At 43.9% G+C, this 20792-nt stretch overlaps 1 protein-coding gene across 2 annotated transcripts in view; it reads right to left on the minus strand.

Annotated features, from left to right (window-relative positions):
- Window positions 1–20792, minus strand: part of dlc1 (DLC1 Rho GTPase activating protein) — a 133327-nt gene that overhangs the window by 79720 nt on the left and 32815 nt on the right. For both annotated transcript variants that reach the window (XM_060916746.1, XM_060916745.1), the window contains one exon: window positions 12510–12543. In XM_060916746.1, coding sequence (XP_060772729.1) covers window positions 12510–12543 — 34 coding nt within the window. The remainder of the gene's footprint in view (window positions 1–12509; window positions 12544–20792) is intronic.

The following is a 20792-nucleotide window of genomic DNA, read 5'->3' on the forward strand; positions in this document are numbered from 1 at the left end:
GGATGACATATCTTTTGTCCAATGTGTTTATCATTTTCCTGAAGGCTTCATTATTCACGGTGTTTATCAGACACATATCTTTGACCAAATGAAATGCAATGGCATTAGTGACATCCGTGTGTCTTTGTGAGCTGGATGGATACAGTGACGTGCTACACAGGCTTCTTTGTACGGACGTCTGAGTTGATGCCTGACGACTCACGTTAGCAACAGTTGCAACATTTTTCTTGCCTTCATCATACTGCAGTTTGTGATGTGCTTTCAGGTGGTTGAATAAGTCAGTTGTGTTACTTTGCAGCGCAGATACAACTCTACAGCACTCTTTGCATATGATCTATTCTTGCTTAATATCACTTGCCCTAAATCTGAAATATTTCCAAACAATGGGAGGCACAAGCTCCTCACTGTCTGCTGCACTAGATATCCATCCATCCATCCATCCATTATCCATAACCTCTTATCCTGTGTGGAGTCATGGGCAAGCTGGAGCCTATCCCAGCTGACTATGGGTGAGAGGCAGGGTACACCCTGGACAAGTTGCCAAATCATCGCAGGGCTGACACATAGAGACAAACAACCATTCACACTCACATTCACACCTATGGTCAATTCAGAGCCACCAATTAGCCTAACCTGCATGTCTTTGGACTGTGGGGGAAACCGGAGCACCCGGAGGAAACCCACACAGACACGAGGAGAACATGCAAACTCCGCACAGAAAGGCCCCCGTTGGCCACTGGGCTCGAACCCAGAACCCTCTTGCTATGAGGTGACAGTGCTAACCACTACACCACCATGCCACCTGCACTAGACATTTGATTTAATTTTGTTTCGACCATCTGTTATCTGTTGTAGGCCTATTCTTTTCACGTAAAGTTAACTCGTTCACACTGCATCCAAGGAACTTCTGGCTTCGTGGTGCTGGGAACAGTTGTGATTAGTTCATAGCAGGCCAGTGATTTACGGAGCACTTGATTTGCTTTGCAGTGGAAAAAAAGGCTTTGAAGTGGAAAATTGTATGGGCTGAGGACGCATTTTCCAATATCGGTCAATCACGTTAATTTAACTGTGGGAAGCCAAAATCATGATTAAAATTCAATTAATTGTGCAGCCTTAATACACAGGCGTGTCCCAAACCAAACACCTCCGTCATTCACTATATTGCTGGGTTTCATGTGACGTCACATACGCTTCATTAGTTATTCTAAACTTTAGCTGGTGGTCTACCAAAGCTCAGTTGACAAAGAGTTTGTATGGAGAAGGTGCATTGCTCGCATGAAAAATGCCTTACACTTGCATTGTTTTAGGCTGTTCGAATCGATCAAACTATGAAACTGAAAAGTTTCTTCAGGGTTCCCCGTGAACTAATAAAAAAGGGTGAACGAAAACAGAATTTCACAAAAAGACGTTGAGAAAGGTGGCTTTTGAACCTCTCACTGAAATCGAAGGGAGCCGAGTTGAAGCATGCTCGAGTTTGCAGTGATCACTTGGTGAAAGGTTTGTATCTCCCTCTCAGCTATGTCCTTAGTGTTTTCCAAGTACTTATCTTGCTATGTGTCGTTATTTTACAGTACTTTTTTTAGTCACGAAGCACTAAAGTCCCCAGCTGTTTCTTTGTTTACTCCTCACAAAGTCCATATGCATGAAGGTCGCGACAAAATTCTTACCCAGCCATACAGTTACAATGTGCCATGATCACTTCTCCGTCTTGTTTAACTAAGATCCAGGTCTTTAAAGCGGTTTCTGATGATCTTTGTGAATGATTTACCTGAGAGATAAGAATGAACACACGTGAAAATCAAACGAACTGTTGTTTGTTTACACGTCAACTTGCAGTGCTTCATTGTTAAGATACGAACGAAAAGCTTTAAAAAAAACATACTTACACGGGCAAAAACAATACAGGATTAATTTGGCAGTGACTTGATACCGAGTTCTTTTACCCAGCCACATACAAAAAAGTTGTAAGCCTCCATACTCTTCCATGCTTTCATTTATTTTGCGGTGTAGAAGGACGTCTGCAACACCAGATAGTTCGAGATGTCGGGGAGCTCGACTGAAGGGTAGTTTTCGAGATCGTATGACAAATCCTTCTTTCCCAGACTGTAGGGGTTGATTCCATTGCACATAGCAATCTTTTGAATATCTCTAAAGCAAGCAGTGGCTTCTAGATTACGAGCATACTCTGATAAGTTATCGCTAGTTGTTTGCACTACGGCAGCCGTTTAGACCACCAGCTATTTCACTTCTGGTAAAACCGCTAAGAAAACTCACATGACTGAAACCCAGCAATAGGTCATATATGGGCATGTCCCAAACCAAACACCCCCCTCATTCGCTATATAGGCCATACACAGGCATGTCCCAAACCACACGCCAACTTCATTCACTATTTAAGCCAAACACAGGCATGTCCCAAACTAAACACCTCCCTCCTTCACTATATAGGTCAAACATAGGCATGTCCCAAACTATACACCTCCATTATTCACTATATAGGCCACACTGTGGCCATGTCCCAAACTACACACCCTTCTCAATATATAGGCCAAACATGGGCGTGTCCCAAACTACACACCTCCATTATTCACTATATAGGCCACACTGTGGCTGCGTCCCAAACTACACACCCTTCTCACTATATAGGCCACATAAATCTCATCTCATCTCATTATCTCTAGCTGCTTTATCCTGTTCTACAGGGTTGCAGGCAAGCTGGAGCCTATCCCAGCTGACTACGGGCGAAAGGCGGGGTACACCCTGGACAAGTCGCCAGGTCATCACAAGGCTGACACATAGACACAGACAACCATTCACACTCACATTCACACCTACGGTCAATTTAGAGTCACCAGTTAACCTAACCTGCATGTCTTTGGACTGTGGGGGAAACCGGAGCACCCGGAGGAAACCCACGCAGACACAGGGAGAACATGCAAACTCCACACAGAAAGGCCCTCGCCGGCCACGGGGCTCGAACCCGGACCTTCTTGCTGTGATGCGACAGCGCTAACCACTACACCACTGTGCTGCCCCAGGCCACATAAATATCATCATTATTCTGCTGTGGACTTGCACTAAACCACACACACCTTAATCACTATATAGGTCATAAACAGCATCATTAGTGAATTATGGACTTGTCCTAAATCACTTGCTGTATTCATGATATAGGTCACATAAACATCGTCATTAGTGCACTGTGGGCATGTCCCAAACCACATACCTTATTCACTGTATAGGTAACATGAACACAACAGTCAGTCCCCTGTGGGAACATCCTAAATCACACACACTATTCACTATAAAGGCCATATAAACATCATCATTAATTCCCTGTGGGCGTGTCCCAAATTACACACCTATTAAATATGTAGGCCATATAAACACTATCATCAGTCTACTTTGGGTGTGTCCCAAATCACTCATGCTATTCACTGTATAGGCCATAAAAACATTGTCTTTACAGCACTATGGGCATGTCCCAAATCACACACCCTATACACTATATAGTCCACATAATAATACTACACACACACACACACACACACACACACACACACACACACACACACACACACGTTGTGAGAGACTCACCCAAGGATCGGAGTCCGTGCGTGTGTGTATGTGTGTTGAGAAGGCCCATGGCTCGGCGGGTGGATGAGTGAAGGTGCTGAGCAAGCGAGCGCTGCAGAAGCCTCCATCTCATGGGCCGCGCCATCCTGATCTTCTGGAACGTTCTAGAGCTCCTTGTCCTTTACGTTCACTTGTTCTTCCTCCCTCCTGTTCCTGCACTGAGCACTGCAGCGAGCATCAGCACACCGGCCTCAGATTTACTGCAGCAACAGCATATGTGTGTGTGTGTGTGTGTGTGTGTGTGAGAGAGAGAAAGCACTCTCAGGCCAAACAGCATCTGTGGTGAAAACTACATTACAGTGATGAGATCTCTCTCTCTCTCTTTCCTTATGTCTCTCTCTCTTGTTCTCTCTCATTAAGTCTCTATCTCTATGCCTCTCTGTCTTTATCGCTTTCATTCTCTTTATTTCTCTCTTTCTCCCTCTCCCTCTTTGTCTCTCACTCTCTCACTCATTCCCTCTCTTGTTCCTTCTCTCTGTGTCTTTCACTCATTCTCTCTATAATTCTCTTTACCTTTATTTCCATCTCTCTTTCTCTGTCCTTATTTACAGCTAAGCTGTCTCACTGAATCACAGCTTAAGGTAAATCTCTATGCAAAATTAATTAGTAAATTATTATTCGTCTCAGACCTCATGTTCCTTTAAACCTGGAAAAATGGAGAGGGGGATAGAAAATACAGACTGAACAAGCAAACCATTTTTTTCTATCTGGCTACACGATCTTTCAAATACATGTTGTTTACTCTAAACACGTCTGTCTCACGGAGTGAATCAGCAGTGTTTAATGGGAGCAGCATCATTTCAGGTGAACCAAAATAGAACACAGTGTACCAATACCCACACACACACACACACACACACACACACACACACACACACACACACACACAGATTTATGTTGTGTCATTTCCCAGGAACATTTCATTCCAGTGTTGATTTTATCAATAAAGTTCATTCGGCTGTCAGTGAGAAAAGAAGTGCTGAAGTCCTTGAGGAAAATTTGCCACACACTGACTCACAGCTCCGCACCATAGACACGTCTCTGTGTCTCGTTTCACACCCTGTTTGTCTGATGAACACACACACACGCACACACACACACACACACACACACACACACACACAAAAGCTATAAAAAGAAGATGGACTATAAAAAGACCAGGCGGAGGAAAACGTTTTGGTGTCCTTCACCCGCTCCAACCCTGAGCACAGTGTGTCTTTTTTACTCTGACACAGGAGGAAAACAAGCGATAAAGATGAGGACCTGGTGTACAGGAAGTGGAAAAGAGAAAGAATGCATCAGTGAAGTATCAGTGAAGTGGGAATTATGTGTGTGTGTGTGTGTGTGGGTGGGTGGGTGCTGCTCACACTAAAGCAGTCTATTTTTTAACATCATAACGTCCTAAACTTCTTTGCATGAAGCTGAACCACCATTAAAACTGCTAACTCCAATCCAAAAGCCTGTTTCAGGTCTGCGACTAGCGGCTAAACATGGCTGATTAATTCATTCGGTGTAAAATCAAACCTAATTTGATGTGCAAGTCTTTAATTCGTATGTTATAATTGATTTTGGTTGATGGATGAGTACCAGGATTGAGGCTGAGTGGATCCTCTGATGGCTCATTAAGCCACAAATCATGCGTTTCATTACAGAGGAAAGTCACCAGAGGAGATTTAATTAAAAACAAACAAACAAACATATCCTCAACATTCTTTGTGGTTTCTTTAAAGCATGGCTTGTATTTACTTTTATGATAAACCACATTGCAACTACGATAGCTGCGAGCTGAGATAGAAGAAAGATAGATGATAGCTGAAAGAAACAAATAAGGGCAGAGAGCAGATCAAATGAATCTTAAGCTTTGGCTAAATTGAGGACTGGTATGTGTGGGGCCAAAAACCAAGCGATAACAGCAGGAAGCAATGTGGGTGCAATTATTCCTGCATAGTTCAACATTCAAAGGAAATACATTACATGGAAAGTTCATGTCCTTTCCTTCATCTCCTTATTGTGAGTGAAATAAAAGAGCATGATTTCGACAGTAAGGTGAAGTAGATGACTAAAACAGGAGTTCCCCAGAACTTGTAATGAGGACCAAACACACAAGCTTCCCTGGAACAGGGAGAAAACTCAAACAGTGCAGCTTCAGGAAGCACATCTTTTCCAGAAATGCTGATGACATATTAGCACTTGTTTTCCACATGCTTACAGCTTGACTTAAAGGAAACACTGTGAAGAAGTGTTTGGGTAGAATTTTAAGTGTGTCGTGTGCCTTTAAAGCTTCCTGAATGTCCCAGGAAGTCAAAAGGATCATATGTCCAGACCTGCTCAACCAATGAGGAAAACTGTGTCATCCTTTCATGCTATTAAAAAAAACCCACCCACCAACCAACCAACCAACCAAAAAAAAAAGCCCAACATCTCACCAACAGGTTTAGACAGGAAAGTAAACAGCATTTTGTAAAGAGTTAAATTTCACACTTCATTCTAGGAGGTGGCACGGTGTTGTAATGGTTAGCACTGTTGCCTCACAACAAGAAGGTTCTGAGTTCAAGCCTAGTGGCCAACAGGGGCCTGCAGGTTAGGCTAATTGGTGGCTCTAAATTGACTGAGTGTGAATGGTTGTTTGTCTCTATGTGTCAGCCCTGTGATGATTTGCCAACTTGTCCAGGGTATACCCCGCCTCATGCCCATAGTCAGCTGGGATAGGCTCCAGCTTGCCCGCAACCCTGCACAGGATAAGTGGCAGATAATGGATGGATGGACTTCATTCTAGGCCTATCTCATTTTTTGTGAAAATTGTGAAGACTTTTTTCTCTTGCAGTGGAAAACCAAAAGTGCCATTTCACTGATTTTTTTTGTCTGTAGCTGAACAAACACTGATAGATTTTACATCACTTTAATTATCTCAAAATATCCTCCTTGTAATATGAGAGGAATATCTGTCAATAAACTTTATAATAAACTGTCAATCATTCCAGATAGTTTCATCTTATGTTGGTCCTTCTAAGTAGAACATGACTTTTCCACTCCATCAATCAGTTTCTTCCGGACCATTCTTTGCAGCGTTCATGAGAATGTTGATGGCTGAGGAGGCCGATTCTCACCATACACCTTTTGCCACATTGAGCACAAACAAAAGCAATGGGGTTGTGCTGATCTTGGTCTTGCTGTAGATGTTTTGTGGTACATCGCTCCTCACATGATCTTGTTCTTTCCACTTTCCAAATCCAGAGACCTCTGTCTTTAGCAAATTCTTCTGCATCATAAACTGGGATACTGATACATGAGACAGATTCATAGATCAACTGGTTCATGTCATTTTTCTTTAACTTGTAGCAGCAAACTCTGGTGTTAAAATGGCACAGAAGAAACACCACTGACATTAGGAGAATGTCTGAACATGTGAAAATATTATGTATGATTCTTGAAAAGAGTTAAGGATTGATCTGTCCAGTTCTCCACAACACAAGGCTTTGTTCCTGGAAACTGTGGCTATCCTAAGATATTCCTAGAGCTCTTCAGACTGATAAAATACTTCCCCTCTACCTTCCCCACCTTTCCGTCCATAGATATTGTATCATGTAAACATGTGTTATTCTCAAGTATCCACTTCTTACATAATGAGCTCTCCAGGTGAAAGTTCATTTGAGCCACTGCTATCAAGAGATGGATGGTGACTACTGTGTATGTTTTTAACACAGTTGCGTGTCAGACTATTTAAAGAGCAGGCCAAGGCCATTGTTAGGCAGCCTCCACCCAATACCGGTATGCTTAGCATATTTTGTTTTTCCTGGTGCCTTATGCGGAGGCTGTTAGGTTCGGGGTCAAAAATAGACAGTCATGATACAGATGGTTACTACTAGACCTGAAAGGTCAAATAATGCATGGTATTGCACTCCAGTGCATTGGTACGCATGAATTATAAAGGAAATGAATTAAACAGTGTTGCACATGGTATCCAGCAGCTGGTATTCCCGTCAACCCAAAGTTTCTGTCTGCAAAGCAGCTGGCATGTTTGGTACGCCATGGTGCTAACTTTCATTCAAGTGTTTCTGTGATAGCAGAGGTAGTTTCATACTCCTTCAGGCTCTAGGGATCCCCTGCACCAAAGAACCATCCTGAGCAGATCCCTTCAAACGAAATGCATCACCTTTGCAGATCCTTCCCCCTAGTATCTAAGCTTTTTTTCCCCCCCAGAATACATTTTTTCATTCCAATTCTGATTAAACAGTTCCCTCCCTTGCCCTGGTACTTTTCTGTTCAATCAAGACCCCTTCCAACCAATCCTAATCAAGCAGACCTTCCTACACTGGACCTGTATCTGAGAACACTGCTAGAAGAGTTAGTAATGGACGCTTTGTTTTTGCCTTGGTTCCACTCAGTGGTTGGAGGAGTGGGGGTAACGGGGGTAGGAATGCTCAGAAGGAACTGACACATCAAAGCATTTTGAGATTCAGAAAGAAAAGTATGGTAAAGCATGGAGGGTCTTTTCAGAGATTATTGCAAGTACCAAACAGTACCATAGGTTAGCACAGGAATTCTGACAGATGTCAGAACATCACTCATATTTGTCTTGTGATTTTGAAGACCTGCTTGTGTTGGTTCAGGAACTGTTCCAGCTCTCAATGGGATGTTGAATGATTACTGAACACATGGTGATGGTCTGAACAATCACAAATGAGAAAAAAATATTACAAATGAAGGTCAGTTTACATACATTTTTCCTAACTTCATTGATTTCTTTGAACTTAATTCAGCTTGGCCGGGTCATTGTTTACTATTGGAATTGTGATGAGAACCTGTTCTCAGATCACAGGAGAAAGGTAACAGCTGATCAAATATAAACAGCATGAAGATGTGTAAGAAGGTAGGGCTGCTACTACTCTCCTAGCATGGTTTTCATTCTGGTTTCCTTTCCTTCATTCTGTGAGCAGTTGCAGTCCCCACTCTACCTTTTCTATTTCTCTATTTTCTTTCCTGTCTCACCATCAAAAGAGTGCACAGTGGAATTTCCTGCCCTTAACAAGTCAGTCCAGGAGGAACAGGAAGTGGGGGTGTAGTTTATAATAGCAGAGTAAGAGTAGCTAGAAATCAAACACATTTATAGTTTAGGTTTTTTTTCTAGTTTAATTTTCACCACAGTCCTTCAGAGGAATGATAAACCAAAGGGTTCCTCAAGGTTATTATTATTATTATTATTATTATTATTATTATTATTATTATTATTTGCCTTTTGGTTAACCACTGTTTGGTTAAAGGTGTAACTCTTTGAATAAAGGTTCAACAAACAGGACAGAGGAACAGACCAAAGAACCAGTGCAGTCGTTCTTTAAAAGGGGAGCATAGTCAGGAGGTCTCTGATTTTACCTGGTTACGTCAGTGGAAATCAAAATCTTCTGGTATAGAACAATGTTAATATATATTTTTATATATGGCATGGTGATGCATACAATAGCATTCCCACGTCACAGTTCCCAGCTCTCTCATCTGATCCAGAGATTGAGTTAATACCAGGATGTATTTGCATTTGGATTTGTCAAAGGATGTAACCCCCTGTATCCATGTGGGTTTCCTCAGGGTTCTTCAGCCTCTTTCCACCTCCCAAAAACATGTAGGTGGATTGGTGACTCTAAATTACCCCTAGGTGTGAATGAGTGTGTGATAATGTTTACATGGTGCCTTGCGATATACCAGCACCTCATCCAGGGTGTATTCCTGCCTGACATCCAGTATTCCTGGGATAGGCTCTGGATCCAAAGCCATGCTCACTCAAGTAAAGTGCTCACTCAAGATGTTCTTATAGTTGAAGGTTTGACTAGTCAATAACTCAAAAATGAGTTGGCTTTTTAAATAATGTCACAGCATTGGGAAGTTCAAGAATTAAAAAAAAAACCTCTCTAAGGCTCCAATAAAGGTCCAGAATTGTATTGTGTACATTTGAATAACGAGTTTGAAATAAAATAAAACAAAATAAAATAAATCTATGCTGAGTGGGTCTATGAAATTTATTATACAGTTACAAGGGTTCCAGGCTGGAGAAAGTTTGAGAACCATTGATTTACCATTAACATTACAATCTGGACCAGCAACAAGTTTACTTATTATTATTTTAACTAGACTGTCCACCCTAAGCTTCACAAAAGTACCACACTATGGTAAATCCAAGTGATTCTTGCCTTCAACTAAGCCAAAATAACTCGAGCCAAGATCAGGAACAGTGTGAACAGCATTTGCTGTTTGCTGTTCATGTACCCTATGATACCTTGAAATAGCCATGTATGTGAACATTAATTTTGTGCCTAGGTGTTAAAACAGAGGAACTTTCCTGTGAGTCATCATGCTTGACATTCCCATCGTTTGAACACATTCGTCTTTAATACACGATAACAAAAAAAAAGCAAAAAATGTAGCATGAATGTGCTCCCCTTTTTTGTGTAATGGAATAGCACAAAGAAGAAGCCCCTGTTTCTCAAAGTGATAAAGGGAAGCTTTGGTGAGCTGTGAACAGCGGGGACATTGTGCTATCGTCGTCTCTGGATTGCATCACAGACACACACAAAGAGCTGCAGAATCACAGGGGTCATCACGCTGCATAACTCGGCCTTGGACTGATACGCCACTCCAGTGGGCCTCTGATTCAAATGTTTAGACAAACATTGTTTAAATTTGGTTGAAGTCACTATCAAGTGGTGATAATTAAACACAACAACAAGCATACACACACTTCTACATTTGACACATACCCCATCTAACTTTCTTTACAACTGTTTTTAGCTCTGGGATGTCCTTGTTTATAGATAACATTGTGTCAGAAACCACATCACAAGCCTGTTTGAGACACTGAACAACTCCACAAAGTTGACTGAAGTGACTGTGGGAATATTTTATACATTTAGTTTGTAGACATTGGCAGTGATGGGAATAACGGCGTTAGAAATAAACGGCGTTACTAACGGCGTTACTTTTTTTTAGTAACGAGTAATCTAACTAATTACTTTTTACATCGTTATAACGCCGTTCCCGTTACTTACAATAAAATACTATGCGTTACTTTATTAAAGCTGTTCTCATCTGGCATGCTGCTCTTTCAGCCTTTCTTTACTCTGCTTTAGTGTGGGGCGGGGAGACCGAGACAACGGCACAGTAAGCCAATCAGAGTAGATTTGGACAACATACGTAGGTAGGCCACGCCTACTGCACTACTGTGCGCTCTTTCAATCAGAAGACCCAGCGATGGCGAGCGGTCAGCCCAGCACTGCGCTTTCACACTGGAAATACAGCCAGTACTTTTCATTACTTGAAATAAAAGGCAAGAGTGTTTACGTGCAATGCACATTATGTCGAGGAACAAAGCGTTTGTCCTCATCAGTGGCCAGTAATTAGTAACATAATTTTAATAACTACAAAAATATATTACATTTGATAGATGTCTTATCTCACATTGTCCCACAAAAATATTAATATAGTTTAGATAACATTACTAATTGGTTCTGTTAAGTGTCCATTTCAGTCATTAAACACATTTAACATTCACTTTTATTATGATTACAATAATTGAATTTGATTTTTTTTGAGGGGGAACAAAATGTAATGGAATAATTACTTTCCCTGGTAATTAGTTACTTTTATGACAAAATAACTCCGTTACTAACTCAATTACTTTTTGGGAAAAGTAACTAGTAACTATAACTAATTACTTTTTGAAAGTAACGTGCCCAACACTGGACATTGGTGAAATTGCTATGTAACTACAAAATATGTCTAATTATTAGCTAAGTTAACTTTGTAGCTTTGGTGCAAATCTAAAGTACTATAAGTACACAAACAGCAGTACATTGGGTGTCTGAATACTCTTAATAGTAGTCGAACCATACCTGGATGACCAGATGATCTACTCCAACTGTGGTATGCAAACATATCATGCTACACTACACTACATAAGTCATAAGTCCTTCCCACGCCAGAACCTGGTCTTCCCAGGCAGTCTCCCGTCCCAGTGCTAACCATGCCCTTAAGGCACTACACTACATTATCCCATAATTCAGCTGGAGCATCTGAATAACCAAAGAAGAATAATTCCCCAAGGGAAAATAGAAAGGGTCTGAAGTGAAGCTGGTTGTTGCAGTGGTGTATAAATATATCAGCAATTGTTTAAACATTTCTGCTTTTGGAGGAATAATTTTCAGGAAAAAATGTCAATGCATAGTAGATGGGTATATGTCATCTGTGAACATCCGGGTCAGATGACAGGTAAGATGGCAGTGGAGTAAGTCTGAATTGTGTCTTTACTACTTGCTCACATACTCATAGAACATACTAAACTTATGGTTGTGTAGTAGGTACTTAACTGACATCAGTACCTTGAGATTTGGATGGCTCCTAAGTGTCAGTAGACTTGAACACGGAGAACATGGTGTTGGTGCTCAATAAAACCTTCCTCAGATCCTCTGGACCCTGAGTGTGATTACTATCACCTGCCTAAAGAACTGCCCAGAGGGCCAGAACACACCAGGATTCCTGTTCAAATACACTGAAAGCACACTGAGCCACAATCTCAACTTGACTAGCTTGCTTTAGTCTGCAGCTGAGACACTGTTTCTTCTACAACATAGAATGAACCAGAGCAGATTTTTGTTTTCAGCTTGGGTCACGTGTTGATAAACCATAAATATCATAAACTAAAATACCTAAATAGAGAGCGCAAGGTAATGTTAGCTAACTACCTAGCTCGTTTTAGTGCTTTGTAACTGTTCATATTCAAAGAAGGTGATTTCACACAAATCCCAACAGCATGTATATCCACAAACAAGAGGAACAGTGATGTGAATTTCAGGTAGCCATGAATGCAAATAAAAATGGTGAGCACCTACCTGCTTGGTCTTTTTCTGATAATGCAGCAGATGCCTGAAAAACAAATGTTCAAAAATTAATAATAATATCCTAAGAGTAATAATAATAAATGCAACTCAGCAAATTTTATTGTAAAACTTTTGCCTGGCAGTGCAGTCGTTACAATCTTTCCATCACGCAGTGATTCGTTTGACTTTATGCCGCATTTAATAGCAACACACAGCAGCACAGCCCGAGACGCCTCAGTACATCATGAGCATCTGGAGCTGACCTGCAGGTCTATAAAGGTGAAGGGTCACCAGGCGTAGCAGGGATGCTGAGGTCAAAGGTCAATCTGAGTGAGAGCATTTAAATTTCATTCTGGATTTCAGAACCTTGCACTGAAGTCCATTTGTAACCAGAACTACAAGGTTAATGTTGCTAACAAGTAATGGAAGCTTGCAGCTACCGGTTAAGCATCCCATCAAGATCCAATTTCAACATTAGACTTTAGGCCACACCTTGTACCTGTGACTGACACCAAACTTTTCATAACGTTTCTTTTCTTTTTTTTTGTCTGCTGCTATATAAGATGTAGGTATAATAATATATATAAGATGACTTTTGATGTGGGTGTGAAATGATGTAGATATTAGTTTACACAGGGTTAAACTAATAGCTATAAGCTTCCATTATATGTTAGCTACATTAGCCGCCATGCTCCAGTGCAATAAACAAGGAACAAAACTTCAAATTATTGTCATATAATAACACATCCTGAAATGTTTTATTTCTTTTTCATTACAGCAATTTAACTCTTAATTATTAAAGAATGACACATTGTACATTTCATCCATTTATAGTTACATTTAATGTTGTAGAATGTCTACAGAACAAGTTCACTATTCAGTAGTAAATCCAGCATCATTGTTAGCTGGAGATTTTTGGCTGGAAGTGCATTTTGTTTGGAAGAAGGTGGAACCTGAAGTACCTGGAGGAAACCAAGTGGACTGGGCGGCACGATGGTGTAGTGGTTAGCACTGCTGCCTCACAGCAAGGAGGTTCTGGGTTAAAACCTCAGATGTGTGGAGTTTGCATGTTCTCTCCATGTCTGCGTGGGTTTCCTCTGAATACTCTGGTTTCCCCCACAGTTCAAAGACATGCAGATTAGATACAATGGGGCCACTGTAATTGGTGCAAGCTGTAGTGGTTTCCCAGTCATAATGAATGTACATATATATCATGCAATGACAACACTAAAAAAAACAAAAAAACAAAAAAAACTGCAGCTCAAGTTGGGACACCAGTACTACCTGCTTCACCATTGTGCTAATATCAGTGATCATCTTCAGGCAGATTGGGACAGGAGATGGTTTGAATTTGAAGATCATGCCTCTCTAATGCCGCTTTTCCACTACAAACGCGGCTGAGTCGGGCTGAGCCGTGCCGTGCTGAGTCGGGCTGAGCGGGGCTGTTGGAGTTGCATTTCGACTACAACCGCGCTGAACCATGCTGGCTGGAAGTGGGTGGACACATTGGGTGGAGTTAGCGAAAGTGGGTGGACGTCAGGTGATGTTGTTAAGCAGCGCAAACAGTGACATCAGTGAGCTTTTAAGCGGTAGTCTCACGACCCGGATAGTAAACAATAAACATGGAGGACATGGAGTCGTTAGTGTTGCTGGTCTTGGTGCTGTGGCTTGTTGTCACCGACAACGCGGACAGATACTGGCAAGAGCGTATAGATGAGGCGAGGCGCATAAGGCTTCATAATTCTCGTAATTCGTAATTATTCTTCTTCCGGGTTTACGGTGTTTACAGATCCCAGCGCGCTCGCGGGGCGTGTGTGGGCATGTGAGGACACTCCTCCTCACCAATCAGTGCACAGGGGAGTGTCTGCTCACGCCCCCAGCCTCACTCAGCTCGCTTTGGCTCGCTTCAGCCCCACTCCAAAACGGTGCGAGTTTTAGGGGCTAAGCAGGGCTGAAGCGAGCTGAGTCGTGCTGGTTTTTGGTAGTTGAAACGCAAGCCGTGTCGGGCTGAAGTGAGCTGAAGCGAGCTGAAGTGAGCTGAAAAAGGGTAGTGGAAAAGGGCCATATGTTTGGTTTGTTTATTCTGAGTTGCTTTGTTTCACTGAACAAACAAGTGTCAGTCACTTAAGCCCGTTTGTCGAGAAAAGTCCACTCTACACATTGTCATTATTCTACTCACACACACACACACACACACACACACACACACACACACACACACACACCACAGCTAAATGAGTAACTCAGAGCAATAGCTTGCTGTCTCTGTGGCTTGACCCTGTAACCCCTAATGCCGTGACAACCTGCATTTGGCGACTTTAACACCTGAAATATGTGACTCCCATAATTCCTGGTATGAAGTGACCAGATTCCAGTCACAACAAACCGGTTTTATAGTCCAAGTTGATATTTGCTTCTTGTCTCTGGGTGGTCCAGTCCATGGCAAGTGCAACAAACCTCAGGATATGTACATGTCCTATGGGTTTGAGTCTGAGCTGAGTCATGTTTGCATATTCCATCCATTTTCTTCATGACTAATGGTGATGGTGATTGTGTCAGTGGGGGCGTGGCCAAGCATCAGTTTGTAAATGGAGGGCAGGGTCAGGGAAGGTGAGTGGCCAAGTCATTTCACCTGTTGTCAATTAATGGTGTGTGTGTGTCTTTGTTGCAGTGATGGTGGAACATAGAAAAGGAGGGAGAGAGCAGAGAGAAGAGAGCTCCCTGGACCAGAACATTACTGTGTGTGTGTGTGTGTCCTAAAGTGAGCAAGTGAAGCTGAAAAGCCTCAATAAATGTGTGTGTGAATATCATCCCCTGCCTGCCATGCTTCTGTACTCCACCCACATCAGGGAAGTGTTACAGTGGTGCCAAAACCTGGGAGTACGTAAGGGAACTACCCCATGGAGTCCTCCCCGTTCAAAGATCTCATCCATGCCCTCACTACCACTCAGCAGAACCAGCATCAAGTGCTGATTGCCCTCTGGAAGGAGCAAGAACAATGCTTCGAAGCCTTGATGCTGGCCCAGCAGGAAGATTGCCAGGCGTTCTGGCACCTGCTCGCGTTGGCGGGGTCCTCAACCGCTACCGCAGCGGACCCTCCCCACATCACCCTCACAAAGGTGGGCCTGCATGATGATCTGGAAGCCTTCCTAGCACTCTTTGAGCAAGCAGCCAAAGTTTGGGGGTGGCCAGTCAAGCAGTGCACAGTGCGCATACTTCCACTATTGACTAGCGAGGCGCAGCTCGCTGAGCAGCAGCTCCCCGCTGACAGCCAGCTCATATATGCCAACTTGAAGCAAGCCATCCTGCAGGTGCTCCCCAGAACAACATTGTCAGTGCTTTTGGATGCTGAAATTGGAGAAGGTTGGCCAGCCATTCGCATTTGGCCAACAACTCTGGGAAGCCTGCCCGTGGTGGCTGAGGGCGGATGACCACGACACCAAGGGAATCATTGATCTGGTGACACTGGAAGGGTCCAGTGTCATCACCCAGCATCCCTGGCCATTGAATTTGTGAAGGACCATCTGGCAGCAGTTCCAAGGGCAGGCAGACATATCACCTCTTCTCTTTTTCTCTCTTCTTCCCCCCCTCACTTCTTCCCTTCCCCACCCTGTTCCCCCACTGTGGAGGCATGGGCCAGCTCCCCCCCAGCCGGCCAATCGCAACTGTGGTGTACTCCGTCTTCCCCTTCTGTGTCTGTGTCTTCTCCCCCTTAGTTGAGTGATGCCCATAACACCAGTGCAGAGGGGAAGCCTGGGCTGATGTGCTGGTGCAGCGGGGAGCCAGGATATCTCCAGACTCAATGCTTCAATGGAGGTGGGAGCAGTGGTCCAGATCCTCTGATCGGGCCGGAGCGTATCATATACTGGTAAGTGTTCAAGGGGATATGTATCATGCATTGGTGGATTCCGGCTGTAATCAGACCTCAATCCACCAAAGCCTGGTGCAAGGTGAGGCACTGGGGACAGTACAAGTGGTGAAGGTTCTGTGTGTGCACGAGGATGTTCACAACTACCCATTAGTGTCCGTCCACATTCTATTTTGCCTTTTCCACACCGTGTGGATTACACCAATTTGTCATGCTTCCTTTTGGGTTATTTGGGGCTCTCACTACGTTCCAGCAGCTCATGGATAAGATCCTCCACCCTCATGCTGCCTATGCGGTGGCTTACCTCAACAACATCATTATTTATAGCAATGATTGACCGCAGGAGCTGGAACACCTTAGAGTCACTGAGGCATGGGGATCTCACAGCTAACCCAAAAAAGTGTGTGATTGGGTGGGTGGAAGTACAGTATCTGGGTTTCCACTTGGGTCATGGGCAGGTGTGTCCCCAAATTAACAAGACTGCAGCAATTGTGGCCTGCCTGAGGTCCAAGACCAAAAAGGGGGTGAGACTGTTCCTGGGGCTGGCTGGCTGCTATTGTAAGTTCATATCTAATTATTCGGACGTCACCAGCCCGCTGACTGATCTCACTAAAAAGGGAGCACCAGATCTGGTCCAGTGGATGGAGCAGTGCCAACAGGCTTTCACTAAGGTAAAAGCTGCACTGTGTGGGGGGTCAATTCTACACTCTCCTGACTTCTCTCTCCTCTTTATTTTCCAGACAGACACATTGGACAGAGGGCTGGGGGCTGTTTTGTCTCAAAAGGTGGAGGGCAAGGAGAGTCCCATGCTGTACATCAGCCACAAGCTCTCGATGCATGAAAGCAAGTACAGCACCATCGAAAAAGAGTGCCTGGCCATCAAGTGGGCAGTCCTCACTCTCTAATACTACCTGCTTGGGTGCCCTTTCACCCTCTGTTCGGACCACCTGCCCCTCCAGTGGCTCCACCGCATGAAGGATGTCAATGCACAGATCACCCATTGGTATCTCACCCTCCAGCCATTTAAATTCGAGGTGGTCCACAGGCCGGGGTCACAGATGGTGGTGGCAGACTTCCTGTCCCATCGGGGGGGGGGAGTCCGCTGCAGGCTGGATGGCTCCCCGGCCTGAGTTGGGCGGTGAGGGGTATGTGGCAGCGTGGGTGTGGCCAAGCATCAGTTTGTGAATGGAGGGTGGGGTCAGGGAAGGTGAGTGGCCAAGTCACCTGTTGTCAATTAATGTTGTGTGTGTGTGTTTGTTCCAGTGATGGTGAAACATAGAAAACAAGTCAAACTCTGGAGCCCAGAGACTGAGAGCACCCTTCAGGACTGTTTTGCTTGGACAGACTGGGATGTGTTTAAAGCTGCAGCCACTTTGGAGGACTCTTCTGTCAGTATACAGGACTATGCTGAGTATTTGACTGGGTACATCAGCACGTGTCTGCAACATCGTGCCCACCATACAGATCAGGAAGTTCCCCAACCAAAATCCCTGGGTAAACAGTCAGGTACGATGCATACTGCATGCTCGCTCTCTTGCATTTAGATCAGGCAATGAGATGGAGTACAAAGCGGACTGAGGAAAGCCATTACAGCAGCCAAGACGCAGTACAGAGAGAAGCTGGATGGCTTCTATTCTACTGCTGCCCCCAGGAGAATGTGGCAAGGCCTGCAGCACATCACAGACTACAGGACCACCATCAGCACCATCAGCTCCACAGACAGCCTGCCGGATGACCTCAACACTTTCTACACTCGCTTTGAGACCTCCAGCTACAGCACAGAGAGGAGGCACACACTCACCTGGACCACCCAACCTCCCTCCCCCCCACCAACAGTCTCATCAGGCCAGGTACACAAAGCTCTGAGGAGGATCAACCCCAGGAAGGCAGCAGGACCAGATAACATCCCTGGGTGGGCCATCAGAGTATGTGCCAATGAGCTGGCTGATGATTTCACCACGATCTTCAACCTTTCCCTCAGCCAGAGCATTGTTCCCTCCTGCTTCAAGACCACAACCATCATCCCTCTTCCCAAGAAAAGCCCACCCACCTGCCTGAATGATTACAGGCCAATAGCACTCACTCCAATCATCTCAAAGTGCTTTTGAGAGAGTGGTACTGGCCCACATTCAGAACAGCATACCGGAAACCCTGGACCACCTGCAGTATGCCTACAGGCCCAACAGGTCCACCTCAGATGCCATCACTGCTACCCTCCATTATGCTCTCTCCCACCTGGAAAACAAAGACTCTTACATCAGGATGCTCTTTATTGACTACAGCTCTGCCTTCAACACTGTCATCCCCCACAAACTCATCCATAAACTGTCCACACTTGGTTTGCACCCTACCCTCTGTGACTGGCTCCTCGACTTCCTGACTGGCAGGCCCCAGACTGTCAGGATTGGTAATAGGACTTCATCCAGCATCATCACAATCATTGGCACTCCACAGGGATGCGTCCTCAGCCCCATCCTCTACACTCTGTTCACCCATGACTGTGTCGCCTCCCACAAGGACATCATCATCCTGAAGTTCGTGGACGACACCGCAGTGATAGGACGCATCACTGGCGGTGATGAAATGGCCTACAGGAAGGAGGTGGCCAGTCTGGTGTCATGGTGTGAGGACAACAACCTCACCCTCAACACAGACAAGATGAAGGAGATGATAGTGGACATTAGGTGACAAGTTTGGCATGTCACCCAAGATCCTCAGCAACTTCTACAGCTGCGTGATTGAGAGCATCCTGACCAACTGTATCACTGTGTGATGCGGCAACACTACAGCAATGGACCGCAAACGTCTGCAGAGGGTGGTGAAGACTGCTGAGAGGATCACCAAAACTCCACTGCCCTCTCTGCAGAGCATCTACCACTGCAGAGTCCACAGGAGAGCTGCCTCCATCCTCAAAGACCCCACCCACCTCCAGCACGGACTGTTCACACTCCTACCCTCAGGCTGGAGGTACAGAAGTCTGAAATGTAAGACTGTCAGACTAAAGAACTCTTTCTTTCCCACCACCATCAGACTCCTGAACAGCTGACAGGAGTCTGTAATCATGGATTACCTCCCTGTAAACTGTCCTTGACTGTTTACATCTGTTTACATTTGTTCGCACATTACTGCCCTTTTTGCTGCTGTTCCTTGACTGTTTACATCTGGTTACATTGTTTGCACATTACTGCGATTTTGCTGCTGTTTCCTTGACTATTTACATCTGGTTACATTGTTTACACATTCACACATTACTGCCTTTCTGCTGCTACGTCTGATCATTGCGTTATTTTTGTATTACACTACCTATTTTGCACTACATTTACCTTTATGTTGTACTGTACTGGGTGTTTTTGTTTTTGTTGCTTTTGCTTTTCTCTGCTTTTTTTTTGCACTATATTGCCTTTACTTTGTATTACTTCTTCTGCCTATTTATTTATTTGTAATTGGCATTCATGGTGGACAGCAAATTAAGAATTTCATTGTGCAAGTGGACATGTCCTTACTGTGCATATGACAAACACTTTGAACTTGAACTAGAAAAGGAGGGAGAGAGCAGAGAGAAGAGAGCTCCCCAGACCAGAACACGACTGTGTGTGTGTGTGTGCATGCGTGTGTCCTAAAGTGAGCAAATGAAGCTGAAAACTCTCAATAAACATGCACGTGAATATCATCTCCTGCCTGCCATGCTTCTGTACTCCACCCACATCAGGGAAGTGTTACAGTGATGATTTGCTGTGTGTTTGAAAGCTGAACAAGAACTTTTTATTGTACCAATGGAGCTGAATTCTTAGGAAGGCTGGAGAAGAACCCTCTAGGAGGGTTGGGATTGGAACTCATAGACCTGCTTTTAGAAAATAAAAGACTGTAGATCCTGTGAAAGCTGGTGTAAGAGCTTGCAGACCTCATGAAGGTTGGGAAAGGGATTTATTAGAATAAAAGATGTGTATAATAAGCTTGTAGACCTCATAAAGGCTGGAATAGTAAATTGTAGAGCTACAGAAGGCTGAAATAGGACATTCTAGACCTCAGGAATTGCTTGACTGTGTTTGTAGATCATAGCATTTTGGATAAACTAAAGCATGTAGACCTTATGATGGCTGGAGTAAGAGCATGGAGACCTAAAAAAAAAATTGCTCAAATGTAGAACCTCATAGATCTTTGGAAGAGCCTCAAGAAGGCTGGAATAGGAGCTTGTAGACCTCAGAATAAAGACTAGAATGGATCTCCGGACAGTTCCAGAAGCTGGTAGATGCTGGAATAGCTGGAACTTAAAACATCAGAAAGGCTGGAGTATATCTTAAGAAGATTGAGAAAGGCACTTATAGACCGTGAGATTAGACCAAGAGCTTGTAAACATCAGAATGGATTGTAGTCCTCAAGAAAACTGGAGAAAAAGTTCTTGCTTAATGAAAACATTCTTGGCAAAT

The sequence above is a fragment of the Neoarius graeffei genome, chromosome 3 (assembly GCF_027579695.1).
Source record: "Neoarius graeffei isolate fNeoGra1 chromosome 3, fNeoGra1.pri, whole genome shotgun sequence".
NCBI lineage: Eukaryota > Metazoa > Chordata > Actinopteri > Siluriformes > Ariidae > Neoarius > Neoarius graeffei.